This window comes from Euprymna scolopes, chromosome 1 (genome assembly GCF_053919585.1).
Source record: "Euprymna scolopes isolate OS-2025 chromosome 1, ASM5391958v1, whole genome shotgun sequence".
Lineage (NCBI taxonomy): Eukaryota > Metazoa > Mollusca > Cephalopoda > Sepiida > Sepiolidae > Euprymna > Euprymna scolopes.
Genome location: NC_136482.1, coordinates 110,430,588 through 110,452,357, shown reverse-complemented (window position 1 = coordinate 110,452,357; position 21,770 = coordinate 110,430,588). Strand labels below are relative to the sequence as shown.

At 30.6% G+C, this 21,770-nt stretch overlaps 1 protein-coding gene across 14 annotated transcripts in view; it reads left to right on the top strand.

The window, feature by feature from the left end:
- LOC145263756 (huntingtin-interacting protein 1-like) overlaps nt 1-21,770 on the top strand; it is a 282,859-nt gene that overhangs the window by 205,095 nt on the left and 55,994 nt on the right. For 10 of the 14 annotated variants that reach the window (XM_080120998.1, XM_080121027.1, XM_080120899.1 and 7 more), the window contains 4 exons: nt 11,230-11,328; nt 16,092-16,497; nt 20,243-20,332; nt 21,275-21,361. In XM_080120998.1, the coding sequence (XP_079977124.1) occupies nt 11,230-11,328; nt 16,092-16,497; nt 20,243-20,332; nt 21,275-21,361 (682 nt within the window). The remainder of the gene's footprint in view (nt 1-11,229; nt 11,329-16,091; nt 16,498-20,242; nt 20,333-21,274; nt 21,362-21,770) is intronic. The other 4 variants (XM_080121031.1, XM_080121030.1, XM_080121028.1 and 1 more) reach the window with 1 other exon arrangement.

The following is a 21,770-nucleotide window of genomic DNA, read 5'->3' as shown; positions in this document are numbered from 1 at the left end:
CTTAAGTAATTCGCAATTGTAATTAATAGAGGTCTTAAGTAATTTGCAATTGTAATTAATAGAGGTCTTAAGTAATTCCCAATTGTAATTAATAGAGGTCTTAAGTAATTTGCAATTGTAATTAATAGAGGTCTTAAGTAATTTGCAATTGTAATTAATAGAGGTCTTAAGTAATTTGCAATTGTAATTAATAGAGGTCTTAAGTAATTTGCAATTGTAATTAATAGAGGTCTTAAGTAATTTGCAATTGTAATTAATAGAGGTCTTAAGTAATTTGCAATTGTAATTAATAGAGGTCTTAAGTAATTTGCAATTGTAATTAATAGAGGTCTTAAGTAATTTGCAATTGTAATTAATAGAGGTCTTAAGTAATTTGCAATTGTAATTAATAGAGGTCTTATATAATTTGCAATTGTAATTAATAGAGGTCTTAAGTAATTTGCAATTGTAATTAATAGAGGTCTTAAGTAATTTGCAATTGTAATTAATAGAGGTCTTAAGTAATTCGCAATTGTAATTAATAGAGGTCTTAAGTAATTTGCAATTGTAATTAATAGAGGTCTTAAGTAATTCGCAATTGTAATTAATAGAGGTCTTAAGTAATTCGCAATTGTAATTAATAGAGGTCTTAAGTAATTTGCAATTGTAATTAATAGAGGTCTTAAGTAATTCGCAATTGTAATTAATAGAGGTCTTAAGTAATTTGCAATTGTAATTAATAGAGGTCTTAAGTAATTCGCAATTGTAATTAATAGAGGTCTTAAGTAATTTGCAATTGTTATTAATAGAGGTCTTAAGTAATTCGCAATTGTAATTAATAGAGGTCTTAAGTAATTTGCAATTGTAATTAATAGAGGTCTTAAGTAATTCCCAATTGTAATTAATAGAGGTCTTAAGTAATTTGCAATTGTAATTAATAGAGGTCTTAAGTAATTTGCAATTGTAATTAATAGAGGTCTTAAGTAATTTGCAATTGTAATTAATAGAGGTCTTAAGTAATTTGCAATTACAATTGCAAATTACTTTAAACCTCTATCCAATCATGGCTGACGGAATGAGAGCATGCTAACTACTCCTGGTGAATTAAATAAAGGGTTCCATTATAAATTCCAGATTTCGACAGGAAGATAGTTAAGTCTGATAAAATACACTTGAAGGTCGGAGGTTAAATTTATCAAAGTGTTGTGAAAATAACACTCAAGATGAGAAAAATTCAGAAACAGTAAAATTTTTGCTTCACTGCTTGCTAATGTTACAGATGCCCATTCTAATGATAATCACATTTTCTAACATTAATAATGACTTAGGATTTTTTTTTTTTTTTTTTTTTTAACAGTTCACAGATAACTTAAGAAAGCATTGAATATTTAATGGTCATATTATTCATTTTATTTATTTACCTTTATAAAACATTGAAGAAAAAATTTAAACACACTTTATTTTCAATCAACATATAAAAACTGATGTGACAATTGGAATCGGGAATCCAAACATCTTGGGATATCAGAATCGGAAAAATTAAAGTCTAATTTCCAATTCCAAAACAGATTCTTTTATATTTTGTTTAAAAACTTAATTTCTGATAGCTCGTACTAATATGATAACATGATGAAAGTTTGTGTTGATTTACAATTTATCACAAAACAAATATTTTTAAATGGTAATGAATTTAGATTAAAAAAATATTTGATAGACAAAATTTGGACACAAGTGAAAAACATAGATAAAAATCTAACAAGTAGTTTACAAAAGAGAAAAAGGAAAATATTAAGTTTGTCAAATTAAAAATAAAATTATATTTACATTTAAAAGTAGCTGAAGAATCTCTGCTAAATCACTCCTCCCCAAAACAATAAAATCCTATTTTGTTCCTCGATTTTACAATTGGAATCGGTTAAAGTATTGGAATCGTCCCATGACTAATAAAAACATTGTGACTGTTTGTATTTTCCTTTTCTTTTTTTTTCTTGGCTGTATCATTTAGATTGAATTGAGAATTTAGTATGATAACATGAGCCAAGACACTTTCTTTTCTTAGCTGGAGAAAGGATACACCATTTTTTCTTTACTAGCAAAGAAATATTACTGAGAGGAGAGTGTAGAGAAAAATAATTCCAAGTAATCACTAGAGTTATGACAAGAGAATATTCTTTTCATTATTTTGACTCTCGAGTATATATCAGCTAATATCTTATATATTTTTAGATAGAGTGATGTGGTTCTCAATTGATTAACTGTGTCGGATATATACTTGAGAGTCAAGACAATGAAAAGAATATTCTCTTGTCATAGCTCTAGTAATCACATTTAATTTTTTTTTATTAATTAGGATTTTGGAAGATTAGAACAAATTTTATTTTTGATTCCAATAAAGATTCAATTAAAAGCTAATAAAAAAAAGAATGAAATGTTTACATATAGACAAGAAACACAATATCTTGTTTTATAGTTTTATTTATACAAAGATGTTTAATTACTCTCAACATATAATATGGAACAAACAAAAATTTATGTTAATAATAGAAGTAGCACTATTACAGATTTACAAAAGATATTTTTGTAATAAATTGTGTATTTTCTTTAATTTTAAAGTAAACATGAACAATATATATATATATATATATATATATATATTAAGTAAAGTGATTTTCAATTTAAAAATTAAAAAAAAAATTTTTAAATTTAAAAATCAAATTTTAATTAAATTAAAAATCAGTTTCATAAGAAGGAACAACAACAAAGTCAATTATCTGTACGATCGTTTCGGAAATCCGTGCTTTTTATTTGTGGTATACATGAAGTTATGTAGAACAATTATATATAGTTTTTTTGGTAAGCACAGTCTCCTCATCAGCAAATTTAGGAGGATTTTTATTGAATTTAAAAGACACCATAAATAAACCTAGCATTAAAAGTAAGGCAGATGAATCTGAAAAAATTGAAATAAAAGGTTTGGATTTAAAATTTATAAGAAAATTAATATAGGTTATAGATAGAAATGAGTAGAAAAAATATATATTTTTTGAATTTACATAATAAATTTGATTTAAAAATATATAGAGATAGTTACCTTTTAGTTTTTCTTTTTTTGAAATCAGGAACTGTGTTTAAAGTAGTCATTTAGATGTTTGCTATAGCTTTTTATTTTATTGAATGATGAATTTTAAAAGGGTGACGCTCGTGCAGTAAATTGTTTCCGTTAGCGTATTTTGATTTAAAGACGCTACAGTTAATATATATAGAGAGAATATTTATTTTGCAAGTTTTTAAGGGGAGATAATTGTCATGTATTATTGACTTTATTTATTATTTGATTTATGGGTCTAAGGGAGGTAATTGGTCTAAACTAATTTATTTAAAAAAAAAAAAATTGTAATCTATTTTTACTAATGAGTAATTTTTAATGATTTAAGGTGGTTTATATTTATTAAATTTAAACCAACGTTTATGATTACATGTCAGAAGCTCGTGTCTTGAATTTACTAGTTTGATTGTATTTTTTATATCTTCATATTTTAAAATTTTTAGGGTTTCTTTTGTACATAGTGCACAAAATTTATCTCCTGGTTTATATGATTTGCAAGTCTCAATTATTTGCCATTTTAAGTTGAAAGAAATATTGCTATTTTTTAGTTGCCAAATATAGTTGGATAGAGTAGTTTGGTTTGATAGAGAGTTATTTTTAAAAGAATGTTTGTGCGTTGAAATTCTATGTTTTATTGGGCCAGATGTGGAACCAATATATATTACCTCTTGATTATTGTGATTATTTTCCGTTAGGTCTATTGTTGGATTATTATGTGGTGGGTTGATTGGTAATTGATCGGTAGATTGATTTAAGTTGGTGTTATTATTTAATCTGGTAGTTGAGTTATGGCTGTTAATAGGTTCTTGTAGATTTGGAGTTTTTGATACTGTGCAGCTATAGATAACATTTTTAATTTTACATGAGCCTTGTAGGGGACATTTATTTTTTCTTCTACAGTTACAGTCCAATGTATTTTGTAATGTTGTATTTTGTAGTTTATTAATTTTCTTATTATTAGAGCTAATTATTTTCTGATGAAGGTTAGGCATAGTAGAGTAAGAGACTTTAATTGCGTTCTTATTGAAAATTTTATTATATCTATGGGGGGCTTTAAAGTTCTTGTCTAATATTTTAAAAAATTCTCTGGCTATGTTTGTTTCTAGGTTTTTGGACATTTAACTATCGAGCTTATTATATATCTAAATTACAATGAGCATTTCCTGTATTTTAATTAAACTAGTAATTTCACTGTTACATTAAAATACACTTAGCTCTTTAGACTATTATTCTAATCTCCTTTAAATTATTAGCTCCCTATAACATGTTGAGTTTATATACGTAATTGTAGATATGTTTCATAAGAAGGACATACAATTATCAACTAAATGCATCCCCATACCCTCTAAAGACACCTTTATAACCAGCTTAATTACAAGTATAAATACATTTATAAGGAACTTGAGATGGAAAGCCTACCATTTTGATAATTACCAAAATGAAACCACAGAACCAATACACCACCAACCTGGAGAAATAAAAGAAACCATCCTCAGACAAGACAATGAAGAAAGAAAAGCAGCGAAATACTACAGACTAAAAACATACAAAAACCCTAAGAGAAACATAGACACTGAAAATTTTTAAAAATGACTTATCAACCTGATTAAAAATATTAAATTTAAGAAAAATAAAAAATATATCACTCCAACACTTAAAAAAATAAATAAATTTTCAAAATCTATTTCTATAAGCCACCAAAATAAACTCATAGTACCGGCAGATAAAACTGGAAATTTCTACACAATGGACTATATACAATATAAAAATCTAATATATAAAGAACTTAATAAAAATTATAAAACTACTAATAAATCAGCACTAAATAAAATAAATAATGATGCAAAAAACATTTTAACTAAACTTAAAATAGATAAATACACAGAAATAACGGTACCAGGTACCCCGAGATTTACTTTAAAAGACCACAAACACAGCTTCAATATTAACCCTACTATTAGACTCATTTGCCCCTCGAAATCAGATATAGGACTGGTTAGTAAAAACATATTAGATAGAATTATCCCCAAAATTAAATCCATAATAAAATACCCACTATGGCAATCTTCTAACCAAGTAATCGACTGGTTTTCTAATATTCAAAATAAAAATAATATTAAATTTCTTTCTTTTGACATTGAATCATATTACCAATCTATATCACCTATCCTACTTAATAAATCTCTATTAATGGCACGAAAATTAACTAATATAACTCAAGACGAAATTAAACTAATACTTAAAGCTAGACAGTCTTTAATAACATTTGATAATAAATATTGGACCAGGAAAAATACCCCTAAGCACTTCAAAATTTTAATGGGATCGACGGACTCAACTCAGGTCACTGATCTAGTTGGCCTTTTCCTTTTAAATGAAATACATTGTATACTCCATAAACAATTCAAACTTGAAGGAGGGCTATATAGAGATGATGCACTTTTCATAATGAATTCTACTAATAAAAATTATGAAAAAGCAATTAAAGCTCTACATAAATTATTTAAAAATTATGGACTTAGTATAAAAATCGACCCTAATAAAAAAATTGTTAATTTCTTAGACATAACCTTAAATCTTGAAAATTCTACCTTTGAACCATACCATAAACCTAACCAATCACTTCTATATGTCCACAATCAATCAAACCACCCTAAATCAATATTAAAATCAATAGTTCCCAATATCGCTCTAAGAATTTCTAGACTGTCTTCTACTAAATCAATATTTACCAAAAATGAAAAATACTATAATGAAGCCCTTAAAAACTCTGGATATAATTCACAAATTTAATTCATAAATGAAAATGATAGAAACATAAACTGCATTAAAAATAAACCTATTAAGAGCGTAATAACATATAATATGGCAATGTCTTCCCGTATACGAGTTAAGAAAAATAACCAAGAGACAAAAAAAGATAAAACCAAACTACAAATATTAGATAATAATACAAATAAACAGCAAACTAAAACCCGTAAACGTAAGAATAGACACAAGGAGATCCTAGAAACAAACATAGCCAGAGAATTTTTTAAAATATTAGACAAGAACTTTAAAGCCCCCCATAGATATAATAAAATTTTCAATAAGAACACAATTAAAGTCTCTTACTCTACTATGCCTAACCTTCATCAGAAAATAATTAGCTCTAATAATAAGAAAATTAATAAACTACAAAATACAACATTACAAAATACATCGGACTGTAACTGTAGAAGAAAAAATAAATGTCCCCTACAAGGCTCATGTAAAATTAAAAATGTTATCTATAGCTGCACAGTATCAAAAACTCCAAATCTACAAGAACCTATTAACAGCCATAACTCAACTACCAGATTAAATAATAACACCAACTTAAATCAATCTACCGATCAATTACCAATCAACCCACCACATAATAATCCAACAATAGACCTAACGGAAAATAATCACAATAATCAAGAGGTAATATATATTGGTTCCACATCTGGCCCAATAAAACATAGAATTTCAACGCACAAACATTCTTTTAAAAATAACTCTCTATCAAACCAAACTACTCTATCCAACTATATTTGGCAACTAAAAAATAGCAATATTTCTTTCAACTTAAAATGGCAAATAATTGAGACTTGCAAATCATATAAACCAGGAGATAAATTTTGTGCACTATGTACAAAAGAAACCCTAAAAATTTTAAAATATGAAGATATAAAAAATACAATCAAACTAGTAAATTCAAGACACGAGCTTCTGACATGTAATCATAAACGTTGGTTTAAATTTAATAAATATAAACCACCTTAAATCATTAAAAATTACTCATTAGTAAAAATAGATTACAATTTTTTTTTTTTTTAAATAAATTAGTTTAGACCAATTACCTCCCTTAGACCCATAAATCAAATAATAAATAAAGTCAATAATACATGACAATTATCTCCCCTTAAAAACTTGCAAAATAAATATTCTCTCTATATATATTAACTGTAGCGTCTTTAAATCAAAATACGCTAACGGAAACAATTTACTGCACGAGCGTCACCCTTTTAAAATTTATCATTCAATAAAATAAAAAGCTATAGCAAACATCTAAATGACTACTTTAAACACAGTTCCTGATTTCAAAAAAAGAAAAACTAAAAGGTAACTATCTCTATATATTTTTAAATCAAATTTATTATGTAAATTCAAAAAATATATATTTTTTCTACTCATTTCTATCTATAACCTATATTAATTTTCTTATAAATTTTAAATCCAAACCTTTTATTTCAATTTTTTCAGATTCATCTGCCTTACTTTTAATGCTAGGTTTATTTATGGTGTCTTTTAAATTCAATAAAAATCCTCCTAAATTTGCTGATGAGGAGACCGTGCTTACCAAAAAAACTATATATAATTGTTCTACATAACTTCATGTATACCACAAATAAAAAGCACGGATTTCCGAAACGATCGTACAGATAATTGACTTTGTTGTTGTTCCTTCTTATGAAACTGATTTTTAATTTAATTAAAATTTGATTTTTAAATTTAAAAAATTTTTTTTAATTTTTAAATTGAAAATCACTTTACTTAATATTGAATTAGCTCTAGGACATTTAACTATCGAGCTTATTATATATCTAAATTACAACGAGCATTTCCTGTATTTTAATTAAACTAGTAATTTCACTGTTACATTAAAATACACTTAGCTCTTTAGACTATTATTCTAATCTCCTTTAAATTATATATATATATATATATATATATAAGAATAATTATTACAATAAATGAATTTTGTGCACATTTTTTTTTTGGAATGATATATATGCATTCTTAACATGAAACAAAAGAATTTATTTAAATCTACTAATATATTTGCATGCATTTAATATTCCCCATCTTAATGGCTTTATTTACTTATCTCCCACGAGGGCAGTTAGACACAAGGTCAATTTTAAAGGGGGGAGTTCCAGTTCCCCAAAAGGAATCACTCTGAATTGGTAGAAAAATAAAAAAATTGCCTCAGTGTAGAAAGATTTCTCATTCACTGACCGAGGACAGAAAAGATGAAGTGTAGTATCAGAACTTTGCTCTTTGCCAAAATGTCTTTTTACTGCAATTAATAAATCTGGAAAAAAAAAAAAAAAATTGTAGTTGCATCGATATTCTTATTGGGATTTTTTTTTTTTTTTTTTTTATAATCACAGACAAAATCTGATTAGAATCTTCATCGTAGTGTTTGATATTCTTCCAATTTAAGTGTTTCATTGAAGTGCACTTTTAGTGCCTTTTGTAACCACCATGACATTTTTAATCTTCTGGTTACCTTTACGACCTGTTCATAAATGTAGGAAGTTTTATGTTTCCGTTCTACTCTGATCTGTTGTTTTTCATTTCTATCTTATTACCTGCATGATCATCTCATTTCTTGTCCGTCTCATTAAATATTGTGTCATGTATTCCAGTCAATATGTTGTCCACTCTCATCTTATTTGAATCATTAACTTTTAAATCTATTTCAAACAAGATTGTAAAATTTAAAATTCATGAATATTTCACTTATTGAATTGCTAAAAATAATCTTCAGATCCCTTTAAAGGAAAAACATTATTCTTAGTCATTAGGAGTTCTCACGCAGGCCATCATCAAAAATTGCTCACTGATAGTAACCAGTGGTGATCTCTGGAATCTTGCTGACAAAAAGTCTCACCAGATTTCCCGTACTCTCTACCTTTTTTTGATAACTTTTGTAAATGACTTTGCATTATTGCAACAATTGCTCACTATCGAATTCTCACAGACATCAACTATTTTATTATTATTATTTTAATTTTTTTTACATGGTAGTCACCACTTATCAAGGCCTGGAAGCCACTCGGGGATAAGGTTATTGCATGTACAGTAATGGGATAATATTGCAGTAATCGTTAGTAATGGAGATTTGATAAAGAGTCTCACTTAAGGGGGCGGTTTATCAGGAATTTGTTTATGTTGGACTTGAAGACATCCAAGTTGTAGTCAGGTGGGAAACAGGCAAACAGAAGAGAGTTCCACAGGCATGCACTTCTAAGAAAGAAGCTTTGTTCATAGAATCTACGTTTTGATTTACACACAGATAACGAGTGGGGAAAATTATTGACAGTGGTTTCAGCTAGACGGGTGTTTTTCGTGAAAGATTGGTCCTCACTGGAATTTGAGTGGCAATAAACCTCTTCAAGGTCCGAGTATTCATTACATTCATCCAGTAGAGATCTGGTTAGTGCTATCTGTCCTTAGTCCTTCTATCCCCCTTGACCATTTTGAATGGTATCAGCAAAGATTGATGCCATTTTTATTTTTTTAGAGAGGAGGAGGACACACTTTATAAGATTCCTTGTTCTTTTTATTATATTGTTGTTGTTATTATTATTATAAGTAGTTGCTAACATCAGATTCATTGTGTTATAGCTCTTATGCATTCCATGATATTTTTCTTATTTACATTTGTGAACAAAAAAAAAACTCTTTCACATTTCAGTTTTTTTTATTGTTATTCCAACCTCAAATCTTTTCTATGTCACATGATTAAACCAGCCAATCAGGTTCACTTTTCATAAATGCAGATATTGCTAACCCGAGGGCAAATTCTGCCAATCATATAAACTTACTTGACAAATCATATCTTCATTTGATCCCAAAAGCATATTCTTCAACACTATTAGGAATTTTCTTCTGTAATTTCCCTGTAACTTAAGTTTTTTGTTGCTTTACTTTTTTTGTATACCTATTTTATTCATATTACTAAGTACAGGCTAATTTCCCCTTAAAAGATTTAAGATTCAGTGCAATCATTAACCCGTTTTTTTAAATTTTAGTATCTTTAATATTTGATATTCATCTTCAATACTAGCAGGCAGCACTGGCATTATCTGAGAATAAATAAGGCCTTCTGTATTTTCCCCCAGTCGTATCTTTGAATATATTACTATTTTTATTATATTTTTAATTTCTATAATTTTAAATTTATAAATAAAATAAAGTAGAACAAGATTTTTCCTATTCATGGATAACCAGTGTGAACCCAAACCCCACAATATAATTAAAACACTAATACAAAATTAATATCACCCTTGGATTATTTGTAAATAAATTATTCAAGGAAAGGTTGATCTTGGTGTCAGCCTTTGTTTTCAAGTGCATCTCTTGACAGAGAGACAAAGGCCTCATAAGTGTAATACTGGTATAGATATGTGTTGCAATATCATGGATTCTGCATCAATGCTTCGAAATCTAAAAAAACAGTTGGTAAAAAAAAAAGGCTTTAAAACAAATAAAAATTAGTTGAGTGTAATAGTTGAGATTTAATTGAAATTATTTCATTCATCCATTTATGTGAATACTTTGAGGAAACTTCATCACATGCTGGATAACAAAAACCCAAGGATCGATTGTTCTGATTTTCCATCTGGTGTGTATGTATTAGCAGGTGATGTAATGATTATGAATACATCCGGGTTCCTCCACACAAAGATATGATTGGCTGGTATATTGCAGTCTGGAGTAGATATTGAAAGATGTGCCTAAAGCTTTATCATATTACCAGCTATGATTATGAACAGCCATTGATTAAGGCAACTTCTTAGGTTATATTACTTGATTATTGTAGCCCACTCAGCTACTTCAAACAAATATATCCCTTTCTGGGACATATACACAGTTTATATTTAAGTTTTCACTAAAGATATCTTCAAAACTAGAGATTTTGCATGGAGGTGTTATCATTTTATGTACAGTGCTTGGTATTTCCAAAGGATCACCCATCTGATGTTGACCTGGCTCAACATCTCTTAACAATTCAAGGAGCTGAAAATGAAATAACAAAAACCCTAAGAATTTAAAGTACTCTGCCTGTTGTAAAATCTATTTGGTTCTTAAATCGGATGTCTGCATGTGCTATATGTGCCTTGACTTACTGCATGAACTTTAACCTGACTTGTTGCTTGCCTGGTCAGGTAAATTGTTTGACTCTTTCCTATCTGTTGGGACATCTTGTCGAATGCTTTCTCATTTGGCTATTTTAGTTGTGTGAATGGTCAGTCATCACATGGTAGCATGTTCAGTGTGGTCACTGTCAACTAGTAAACTCCAGAATTATCATGACCCTCTTTCTCTTTCCAAATGCACTTTGGCAGGCCGCTACTGCAGCTGCTGCAGCGTCCAAGGAACAACGCGCTAAGGCAGCTAGGCAACACATTCTACCCATGGTTGATGATGACGATGATGAGGAGGAGGTAATCACCTAGATTTTCCATTTCCCTATTAATCATACTCTCTGGAAGTTGGTTTGTATTGATATCAAATGTTTTATATGCAACTAAACCACATGTGACTCACTGAGTCGATATTTGGTATATTATTAAAAATATAATTTGGTATATTATTAAAAATATAATTTGGTATATTATTAAAAATATAATTTAACTTTGATATTGGTTGGTAATTCTTTTTACAAGGATTGCAAAATCCAAAGATTTCCCAAAATCAGAATACATTATGATGTCATAATGATCTCCCCACTCTCTCTCTCTCTCTCTCTCTCTCTCCTACTACTATTATCTCTCACTACCTCTCCCTCCCTCACTACCGTTCCACACTCCCACCTCTATTTCTGTCCTTACCCCCTCTTTTTTAATCATTTACATCATTTCATTACTCTCACCATTTCTCTTGTCATTAACTCTGTATTTGTTCTTCACTTTTCATCCCAGCATATAAAACAAGTGTGCACCATGACGAGCAAGTAACAAACATCATTTTTAGCAGCATATACATGGACTCTTTGATGATTCCTTGTTATTCAATTCACCAAACTTTTCACAGAACTAATCTTTCATTTTGCAGGTCTCTTTTACTAACGGAATTTGCTGCTACTTGAAATAGCTAATCTCATGTATAGTTCTTTTAGTTGTCTCGTGCTAATCAGCATGTCCCTATTTAAGATTTTAACATTCATTTTCATGATTCTACATTTTCTTTCAGTGACATTTGATCGGATAACTGTTTGCAAGGTTTAGAAATAAATATTTGAAACATTGAAATTAAAACTGATTATTATTTTTTTATATACCATTAATGGCTAAAACTTTTGATACACATTTACTCTTCTCCTTTTTTATTTTTTAATAATAGAAAGATACGATACAAGAATCAAAATTTTTAAAATTACATATTTTATTTTTAATTTTATTCATGTACGAGGGGTGTGGAATAAGTAATGCCCCTGGCCCACTTCCAGTTGTCTGATCTAGCTGAAATTTTACATGTGCAATGATTTATATCTCTACAGGTTATGTGGCAAATTACAGCTATGAACTAATTGTGGTTTCTGTTTTACAGGTGTTTGAACTGAGTCAGGTGTGAAATGGAGCCTGTTGAATGTCGAGCAGTGATCCAGTTTTTGTATTTGAAAGGACGCACACCACAGGAGACTTTTGATGAAATAAAAGAAACTTATGGTGATAATACCTTGTAAAATGCTGGCATCGTGAATTACAACATGGCCGGAAGTCTGTGGAAACCGCTCCAGACCTAGTCGCCCCCCCCCCTTCTGCCATTAATGAGGCATCTGTCCGTAAAGTTGAGGCTGCCATTTTGGAAGATCGGCGCATTACTATTCGCTAAATAGCCCAAGATGTCTAGATTAGTACAGGGTCTGTGGAAACTATCATTGATGACCATTTCCATATGCATAAGGTGTCTGCCAGATGGATTCCCAGGTTGCTCACACCATTCCAGAAGCGAGAACACGAGTGCTCGAGGATGAATTTGGAGATGTGCCAAGATGAGCCAAAGTTTTTCAAAAAGACTGATTACACAGGATGAAACCTGGGTCCGTCACTATGATCCAGAGACCAAAGCCCAGTCAATGCAGTGGAACCACTTGGACTCACCACCTCCAAAGAAGGCAAGGGTGCAGCTCTCCGCTAGCAAGGTCATTCTCGCAGTCTTCTGGGACCAGGACAGAGTAGTGATGAGATTTCCTGGCAAAGGGTACCACAATTACAGGAGCCTATTATGCTTCACTTTTGAGGAAATTAAGAGAAGCTATCAAAATCAAGAGGTGGGGCAAGATCAGTAAAGGTACTCGTCTCCTGCAGGACAACGCCGGTCCACAACTCGCATGTTGCCAGATCAGAAGCACGGGCATGTGGTTATGAAATCCTTTCCCAACCTTCCTACTCTCCTGACCTTGCACCCTCTGACTTTCACCTCTTCCCAGTCATGAAGTTGTTTTTAAAAGGAAAGCGTTTCTCAGATGATGCAGCCTTGATTTCTGAAGTCACGTCATGGTTGGAGGACGAACCTAGGGTGTTCTACAAAAACGGTATCCAGAGCTGCATCAAACGATGAGAGAAATGCATAACTCTGGGTGGTTCCTATGTAGAGAAAGACTAATAACTGTGCCAAGTTTTGTTGCTCTATTGCTATGTGAAGTGGGTCAGGGGCATTACTTATTGCACACCCCTCGTATTGTGTCTTTCTGCATTGTTTGATTTTTAAGTTTGTATTTATGTGATTTGATTCTATTATATCTTATTGTATTTGTGTGGCAAGTTGAACTGGTTTCCTCTCTTTCCCCACATAAGAGTTAAAGAAGACATTATCTTCATAATAATGTGCATGCATATCCGATCAGTTTTTTGCAGAGAGTTGTAGCCCTCCTCATAAATACATTTTTTTTTTTTTACATGAAGGTCACCACTTATCAAGGCCCGGAGGCGACTCAGGGATAAAGGTTATTGCGTGTACAGTAATCAATGAGATAGTATTGTAGTAATCATTATTGTTGGAGATTTCATAGTGTCTTACTTAAGAGGGCGGTTTGCCAGGAATTTGTTTATGTTGGATTTGAAGACATCCAAGTTGTAGTTAGGTGGGAAACAGGCAAACGGAAGAGTTCCACAGGAGTGCAGTTCTGAGAAACCTCTGCTCATGGAATCTACATTTTGATTTAGGCACAGATAAAAAGTGGGGAAAATTATTGACAGTAGTTTCAGCCAGACTGGTGTTTCTTGTGAAAGGTTGGTGGGGGGAGGACGAGAGATTGGAGCTCAGACAAGCACTTGCCATGGAAATAACGATAAAACAAAGACAGGCTCGCAACGTCTCTTCTGTGGGAGAGAGACTGCAGGGAAGAGAAAAGGGCATCCCCCCACTAAGCTACGAAGATCTATTTTGTACTCTGTCAAGGCAGGATAGGCTGTTTTTAGCAGCTCCTGCCCAGATGTGGCAGCAGTACTCCATCCTTGGACGTACTTGGCTTTTATACAGATAGAGAATTGCATCAGTAGTGAAATATCTTCTGGAGCGGTAGAACAATCCTACCATTTTTCCAGCGTCCTTGGAAACAGACCTGATGTACGTGTTCCATTTCAGATCAGGTGCAAAGGTCAAACCCCAAAACTTGTCAAAACATGGAGCCTCCCCCAAGACAAGAGCCATCTATTTCAATTGATGCCAGATGGGGATCAGTATTGATGATGTAAAGATAGAAGCTTGGTTTTAGATGCATTAAAAGTAACCAGCCACCTCTTCCCCCACTGTACCATGCGCTCAAGATCAGAAGAGATAATTAGAGAGAACCTTGTCATTTACAGCCTTTGATGTGTTGCCATAGATGGTTGTGTCTTCAGCATAGATGTCAACAAATGATTTATGTATGTGTTTTGGGAGATCATTAATGTAGATCAGGAAGAGAGTTGGGCCCAGGATGGACCCCTGAGGGACTCCAGCATTAATACTGTGGGCTTCTAATTTCTTCCCATCAACCACTACTCTTATGAACCTATCGGAGAGAAATGATTATAGTCTAGTATTACTCAGGCTCAACATTGTTTAACTTGGGTAAATTAACATGACTATACCAGGGAATAAGGCTTAATTTGGGTGTGTGTTAATAGTGTAATGAATACAGTTACAGACTATAAAATCACCTATTCCAAGTTCAAATTCTACCTTTAATCTTATTCAATTATGCACTAATGTCTGCAAAGGCATAAACTCACAATTTCCGACTTCATCTATGGGGAAAATAGCAATTTGTGATTTACACTGGATATTGTGTTTCAGCATTAAATGAAACATAAAAGGTTTGATAAACCATTTATGTTTCATTCTCATAGAAAATAACTGTTCAGCCAATCACACGGTTCAGAACCCAAACACTAATTACGTTTGAGACATATATATATATATATATATATATCTTATTTTTGTCTGTTCATTCCTTTTTTTTTTTTTTTTTTTTTTTTTTCTGAAAATAATTGGTCAATCTGGCTGAAGTTTTCTATGGACTTTTATGATGCATTACAGCAAATTAAATATTAGTTGAGTGCACAGTTAGTGATTAATAGGGATTAGTATTTAATAAAAAAAATCAGCGGAAATTTAACCATATTCAATCATCAGTTTAATATGAAGCACTCGTTATGAGTCAACAGGCTATAATTTTAACCTGTTTCTAATTGGCTAAAATGTTATATTCTCATATAAAATAAATTTATAAGTAGATGTAATATTTTATGTATCAATTTTTCAGCAATTACTTCAGTGCTCAATACATGGGTAGAGCTGAGTAGTAAATTATGTAAATATATATATATATATATATATATGGCAATTAAACTGAGCTGAATTTTCCACAGTACATCCTTGTAAAGAGTTATAAGGATGAAATAGGAAAGTTTTGTGTAGCTTAATTGCCATATATATTTTCATAGTTTATATATTATAAGTGAAACTATTCTTATCATTCCAGTGTCCTCATATGATCCGAATCTGTTGATACCACATTATCCCACTGTGCACATTTAAACACAATTTTTGTAGTAGAAGTAGTAAAGTTTTATTGCATGTTTTAACTATTTATGTGACTACTAATACTTTATTGAACATGAATAGAAGGATTAAAATATTGGATTAATTTACGTTAAATACGTTTACAAATTCTGATGCTCTTTTTGTTTTTATATAAACAATTATTCTTCATTATTAGGAGTTATCAAAGGAGATTGAATTATTAAAGGCTCAGAAGCAACAGCTTGAGACTGACCTTGAGGATGCACGCGTGAAGGCGACCACTCTAGACAACAGTCTGGAGAAATTGAAGAGCGAGAAGGAGAAGGCTGAGGAGTGTCTCAAGGTGCAAATGTCGGCCATGCAAACTGAGCTTGAAGAGTCTAAGAAGATGAAAGTTACGACTGAAGAGAATCTGAAGAAGGAGTTGGGCAGTATGGAGAGCAAGATGCTGGAGAGTGAGTCAGCCAAAAAGAATTCCGAAGACGCATTAAATCAACGCTTGACGGAACTTGAAGAGAAATTAAAAGATAGTCAAACTGCAAAGCAAGGAGTGGAGAATCAACACAAGGAAACCTTGAAAAAACTCTATAAATTGCTTGTTGGTAAGTCTTCATTTACACAACCACTTGGTTAATTTTGTGCGTGTATGTATGTATGTATGTATGTATGTATATATATATATATATATAATTTTAAGGGGATTAGAACAACACTCTAAAGAGCAGAGTATATTTTAATGTATTAGTAAATTAATTAATACAATTAAAATAAAATAAAAGAAAACGGTGCTCGTTGTAATGTAGATATATAATAAGCTTGATAGGCATATATATCCTAGAGCTATTTTAATATTAAGTAAGATGATTGATAATTTATAATTAAAATTAAAAATCTGTTTCAGAAGGAAGAACAAACAAAATCAATAAATTGTACGATCGTTTCTGAAACGATGTTTTTATTGAGATAGATAATAAGTCTTGGACAATAATTTTATTATTTAGTTTTTTGAAACAGTCTCCTCATCAGCAAAAATATTGGGTGTTTTCTTTTAAAGACACCAAAAATAAAACTAGCATTTTTTAAGTAAGGCAGATGTATCTGGAAAATACTTAAAATATAAAGGAAAATAGTTACTTTTTTGATGTTGATAAACAAAGTAAGATAACATGAAAACAATAATAAAAATAAAATAAAATCGGGTGGAAAGATAAGGTTAATGAGGATATTTTAAATAGTTCTAATAAAAATATATATACCTTTTAATGGTTCGCCTTTTAAAGCTCGTATCATCATCAATGAATTCATTGGGATGTTAAATGTAGTTTATGAATGCTTGAAAAAGTTGATATATACAAACTTCCAAAGGAAATGCCAATAGGATAATATTACCAATTTAAAATCGTTAGTAACACTATAATTGAATTCAACTTAAGTATTTCAATTACAAAGGGAGATAATTATAGTCAAATAAAAAAATAAAGAATTTTACTGTTCAAAGGGAGATAACCACTAATTAGTTATTAGTTAATTTTTATATAATGGTTTAGAGATATTAATAGTAATAAAATCAATAAAAGTGATAAATGAATCTTATTGGTAGTAATTAAATAATAATATTATTTTTAATAGTAATTATAATATTTATAGAACTTATATTAATAAAAATAGTAACATATAAATTCAAAGTGAAATAGATAATAAAATATAATAGAAAATAATTGTAAAATATCAGATAAAATAATAAAAAAATAATAGTAATAAAACAATAATAATAGTTATTAATTTATAAATTATAAATTTTAAGATGGATTAGTAATAAGAAAATTTTATGATTTATGGTGGCTTAAATTTGTTGAACCTAAACCAACGTTTATGAATGCATTCCTCCAAAAATTTTGTCTTTTAAGTTTAAGAGAATGGTTTTATTTTTATCATATTTTATTTAAAATTGGTGGAGTAGGGGGAGGGAGGTGAACATTTTAATTCATTTATATTCAGCTTTTTCTTTAAGATGTTTTAAAATTAAAATTGTAAATAAAATTCATCCATTACTGTTTTGAGATAGGTAAATATTTTAGTTTCAATGATAATAGATTCATTATTATACAGTTTTTGACAAGTTCTCATGTGTGTTCTAGAGCTGTCATAACTAAATAATTTGGAAAGGTGTGCATAGCAACTAAAATTTAGATAAAAATAATAAGACATAAATATTTTGTACTATATGAATAATAAAACTAAAGGAAAGAGGATATCTATAAATATAAAAGCGAAAATGTATGTATGTACGCTTTTCCTCGATGTCCACAAAAGGCTTCTTTCAGAGAAGCGCTCGCTCGCTTCACAACTTCTTAAAACTTTTTATATGATCTATAAATTGTAATCTCTCGCAGTTAACCACGGAGCTCGCCTGTCTATTTAATTTTATTGACTTTCAAACATTAATTATTCCACATTTCCCGCATCAGCACGCGTTACATTCGGTTTTCGGTATAAACAAAAAGCGAAACTCGACTCTAATCACAGGCCCAGAGCCAGTGGTCTCTAGAGAGCTAAGTAACGTTTGGTCAATGTCGACTTCATCATATCAGACGGTAGCTTTCATTTTGAGATGAGGCAGCGGGTTTTTAAAAACAAACAAACCCATTTATTGACCTCATTAAAAATGTCCCGCACAAAATGCTAACTGCTGAATAGCTATCGCCATCACGTCAATCAAAAACACGCACCTGTTTTTTTTATTTTTACACTTTACTATTTTCCAACTGCGCGTCGTCAAGGCTTTTTTTTTTCACGGGCACCTGTTTTTTTTTTTTTTTCACACAAACCTACAAACACCCGGGCAACGCCGGGTACCCCTCCCTAGTGTTTAATAAAATGCAACTGTTGCAATCTTGAAGTTTGAAATCAGTGCAGAGCATTTTATAACTATCTAGCTATATCTACCCGGCATTGTGCAGTACTATTTTTACTTGTAATTTCTAATGTTTTTGACATTTTTTTTCTATTCCAAATGAAAGTAACTTTGTATTGATAATTAGAGCCATGTCTACCTTTTTAATATGGTCTTAATATGAAAATAATTTTGACTCCATCGAAAGAATTTCATTTTAATTGCATGTTGCAATGATTTACCAAAAGAACTAATGACTTGTTAATTTGGTAGGAAAAAAGCTATCAATGAAAAAAGTGAGAAATAAACTGACTTTATTTTATATATATATAAGGTGGTACAAAAAAATGTTTTTTTCAATAGGATTTTTGTGAAAGTTAAAATGAACTATTACTGTATCATTTAAATTATTGAATATTGTTTTAAATTAAACTTTTAAACATTAAAATTGAAACCTGAACACAAACATTATCTGGTGTGATTAATGTTTGAATGATAAATTGGAATCAAGAATCGAAAAAAATTTCATCCTATTTTCCAATTCCAAAAGCAATTCTTTAAAAAAAAAAAAAAAACGTTGCTGCTTAAACTTAATTTTCCATTGCTAGTACTAATGATAAATATGTATTGATTTAAAACTACCAACGAAACTGAAATTTAAAGATCATAATAACAATTTTAGGTAAAATTCATATGGGAGAGGGCACTTAAAAAAAAAAACTGAAATTTGTAAAAATAGCATGACTGGATAAATAGGGAAAAAATGACGCAAGTAAAAACTATATGTGAAAATCTCAGTTTATTATTATATCCTAAATACAATATCTAAAGAGAAAACATTCAAAATTTGTCAAATTAAAAAGAAAATTAAATCGCATTCAAAAGTAAATGAGAATGACCCCCCCCCCCAATAGAATTCTTTTTTTTTTTTTTTTTTTAAGGTGTTTGTGCATTTATTGAACCACACTATTTTTAAATAATATTTTTAAGTTAAATTAAAGTTTCATGATATCTATTTTTTTTTTTTATTAAAATGTTAGGTGAAAGTACAGAATAGTTACAAAACACCTTCCTCTTCCTATGTTAAGAATGGTTTTTTAAATAATGTTATTATTTCAGCACGGTTCAATAAGTGCATAAGTACCGATTTTAGAATTGAAATCTGTAATTGTGTCCATTGAGAATTTAGAACGGGATCAGTAATTGTATTGGAATTGGGATAAATATTGGAATTGTCCCATCATCAGGTGTGATCATTTTATTATAGATAGATACAAGTTCTAAGTTGGTAGTTTAGCCTTCCTGGATGTGACTCTTGGACTAAATTTTAAGTAAAGTAAGACTTCCAGTTGAGACCTTGTAGAATTCTTACTGCACTTCCCACATAAAAAGAATATTAACTGCTATAACCTATTCTAAAATGTATTTACATGTTTATTTTCTTTTCATTTCAGAGAGTTGTGTTAAAGAGTGCAATGCTATATTACAAAATGCAATGGATCAATCAGAAAACCTTCCTCATCTCACAGTCACCTGCTCTGCAGGTGAGTCTTGCGTATTCGTGTTAACTCTTTTCCTACATTTGTGTTTTACACGGATAAAAATTTATGAAATTTTCTTTATATTACTATTAGACCTTCATAATAAGTTTTCTATAACTCAAAAGAGAAAATAAATTTTTTAGCAGAACAATGGCATAGAAAGTGGAGTTTATAGAAAGACAATGAAGAGGAAGTTATTCATCAAGGAACACAAAGGAAAGCTAAAATAGGATTGTTAATGAAGATGTGGCAGTAACAAGGACAAAAGATTGGACAATAGAGGTTAATATATTTAGAGTTAGTTTACAGTTTTAGGACAGTTGAGGACAAGTGTTCAGTTTGAGATGGTTGGCGGCTCACAGGTCCCCTGAGAGAGATTGGTGTTGAAGCCAGATGAAAGTTGATCAGGCTGAGAAGAAAATAATTATGGACTGACACGACCAGACAGCTGATGACGGATAATGTTTGGGGTTCCTTTTTCCATGTTATGTGACGGCATCACGCACACTCACAGTTGAATTGATTTACATCAAGTACTCATCTTGTGTTGTTTTATCGTAGTGCGATCACAAAGGTGACCATCGGGTTACATCAGTACATGCCGATAAACTGTCCTTTTTTAGTTCAGAGTCACCAAGTTGACACCTGTAAACTCCCAAAGGGATTCAATTTCCTGTTATTATTCTCAATAACTAACGTATCTACTAGATCTATTTGCTCATTATTTAATTGTATCATTTCTCTCTATACAAATGCATCACCTTGACCCTTGCTGGCCAGGTTGCTTGAAGAGCCCAGTATTTGGCTGCAAAAATTAAAGTCTTAATAGTTGACGGAATACTGATTATAATAAAATGTGTTTTTTATTTTTTATTTAGTTTTTTAAATCTTTTACTTTTAAATTGATCGCAATTGCTTAAACAATTTTCTTCTTTACTAATGCAGAATATTTACTTGACCGAACTTATCCTGTATACGATTCCATAGACAAGTTACGCACAGCTCATCAACACTACAAATCCAACGAAGCAAGTAAGTTCTGTTCAATGCTTTGTCTTTTGCTTTATAAACTTTTTTAACTTAGTGAACTGCTTTGCAATGTCTATCAATATGGAGATTTGGTATCTGTCTGAATCCAAATTTTATATTATTCCATATCCAGCGCAGCCAAGATTGAACTCACTACACGAGTTTGTAGTGTAATTCAAATCTTGTCTGTAGCTGAATACTTGATGCTTCGCCAGAGCTATCAAGGATACTTTTTATTGTGACACCATCACTAGACAGGTTGCCTACCACGGCTTAAGAGAAGCCCATCTACCCTCAAGAGAAGGATAGACTCTGCCAGTTTCTCAACCTATGGGAGGTTGTGCCCCATATTATACCCCTTGAAAAAACTTTTTAAATACTCCAAAGAAACTGAAGTTTGGAGAATGTTTAT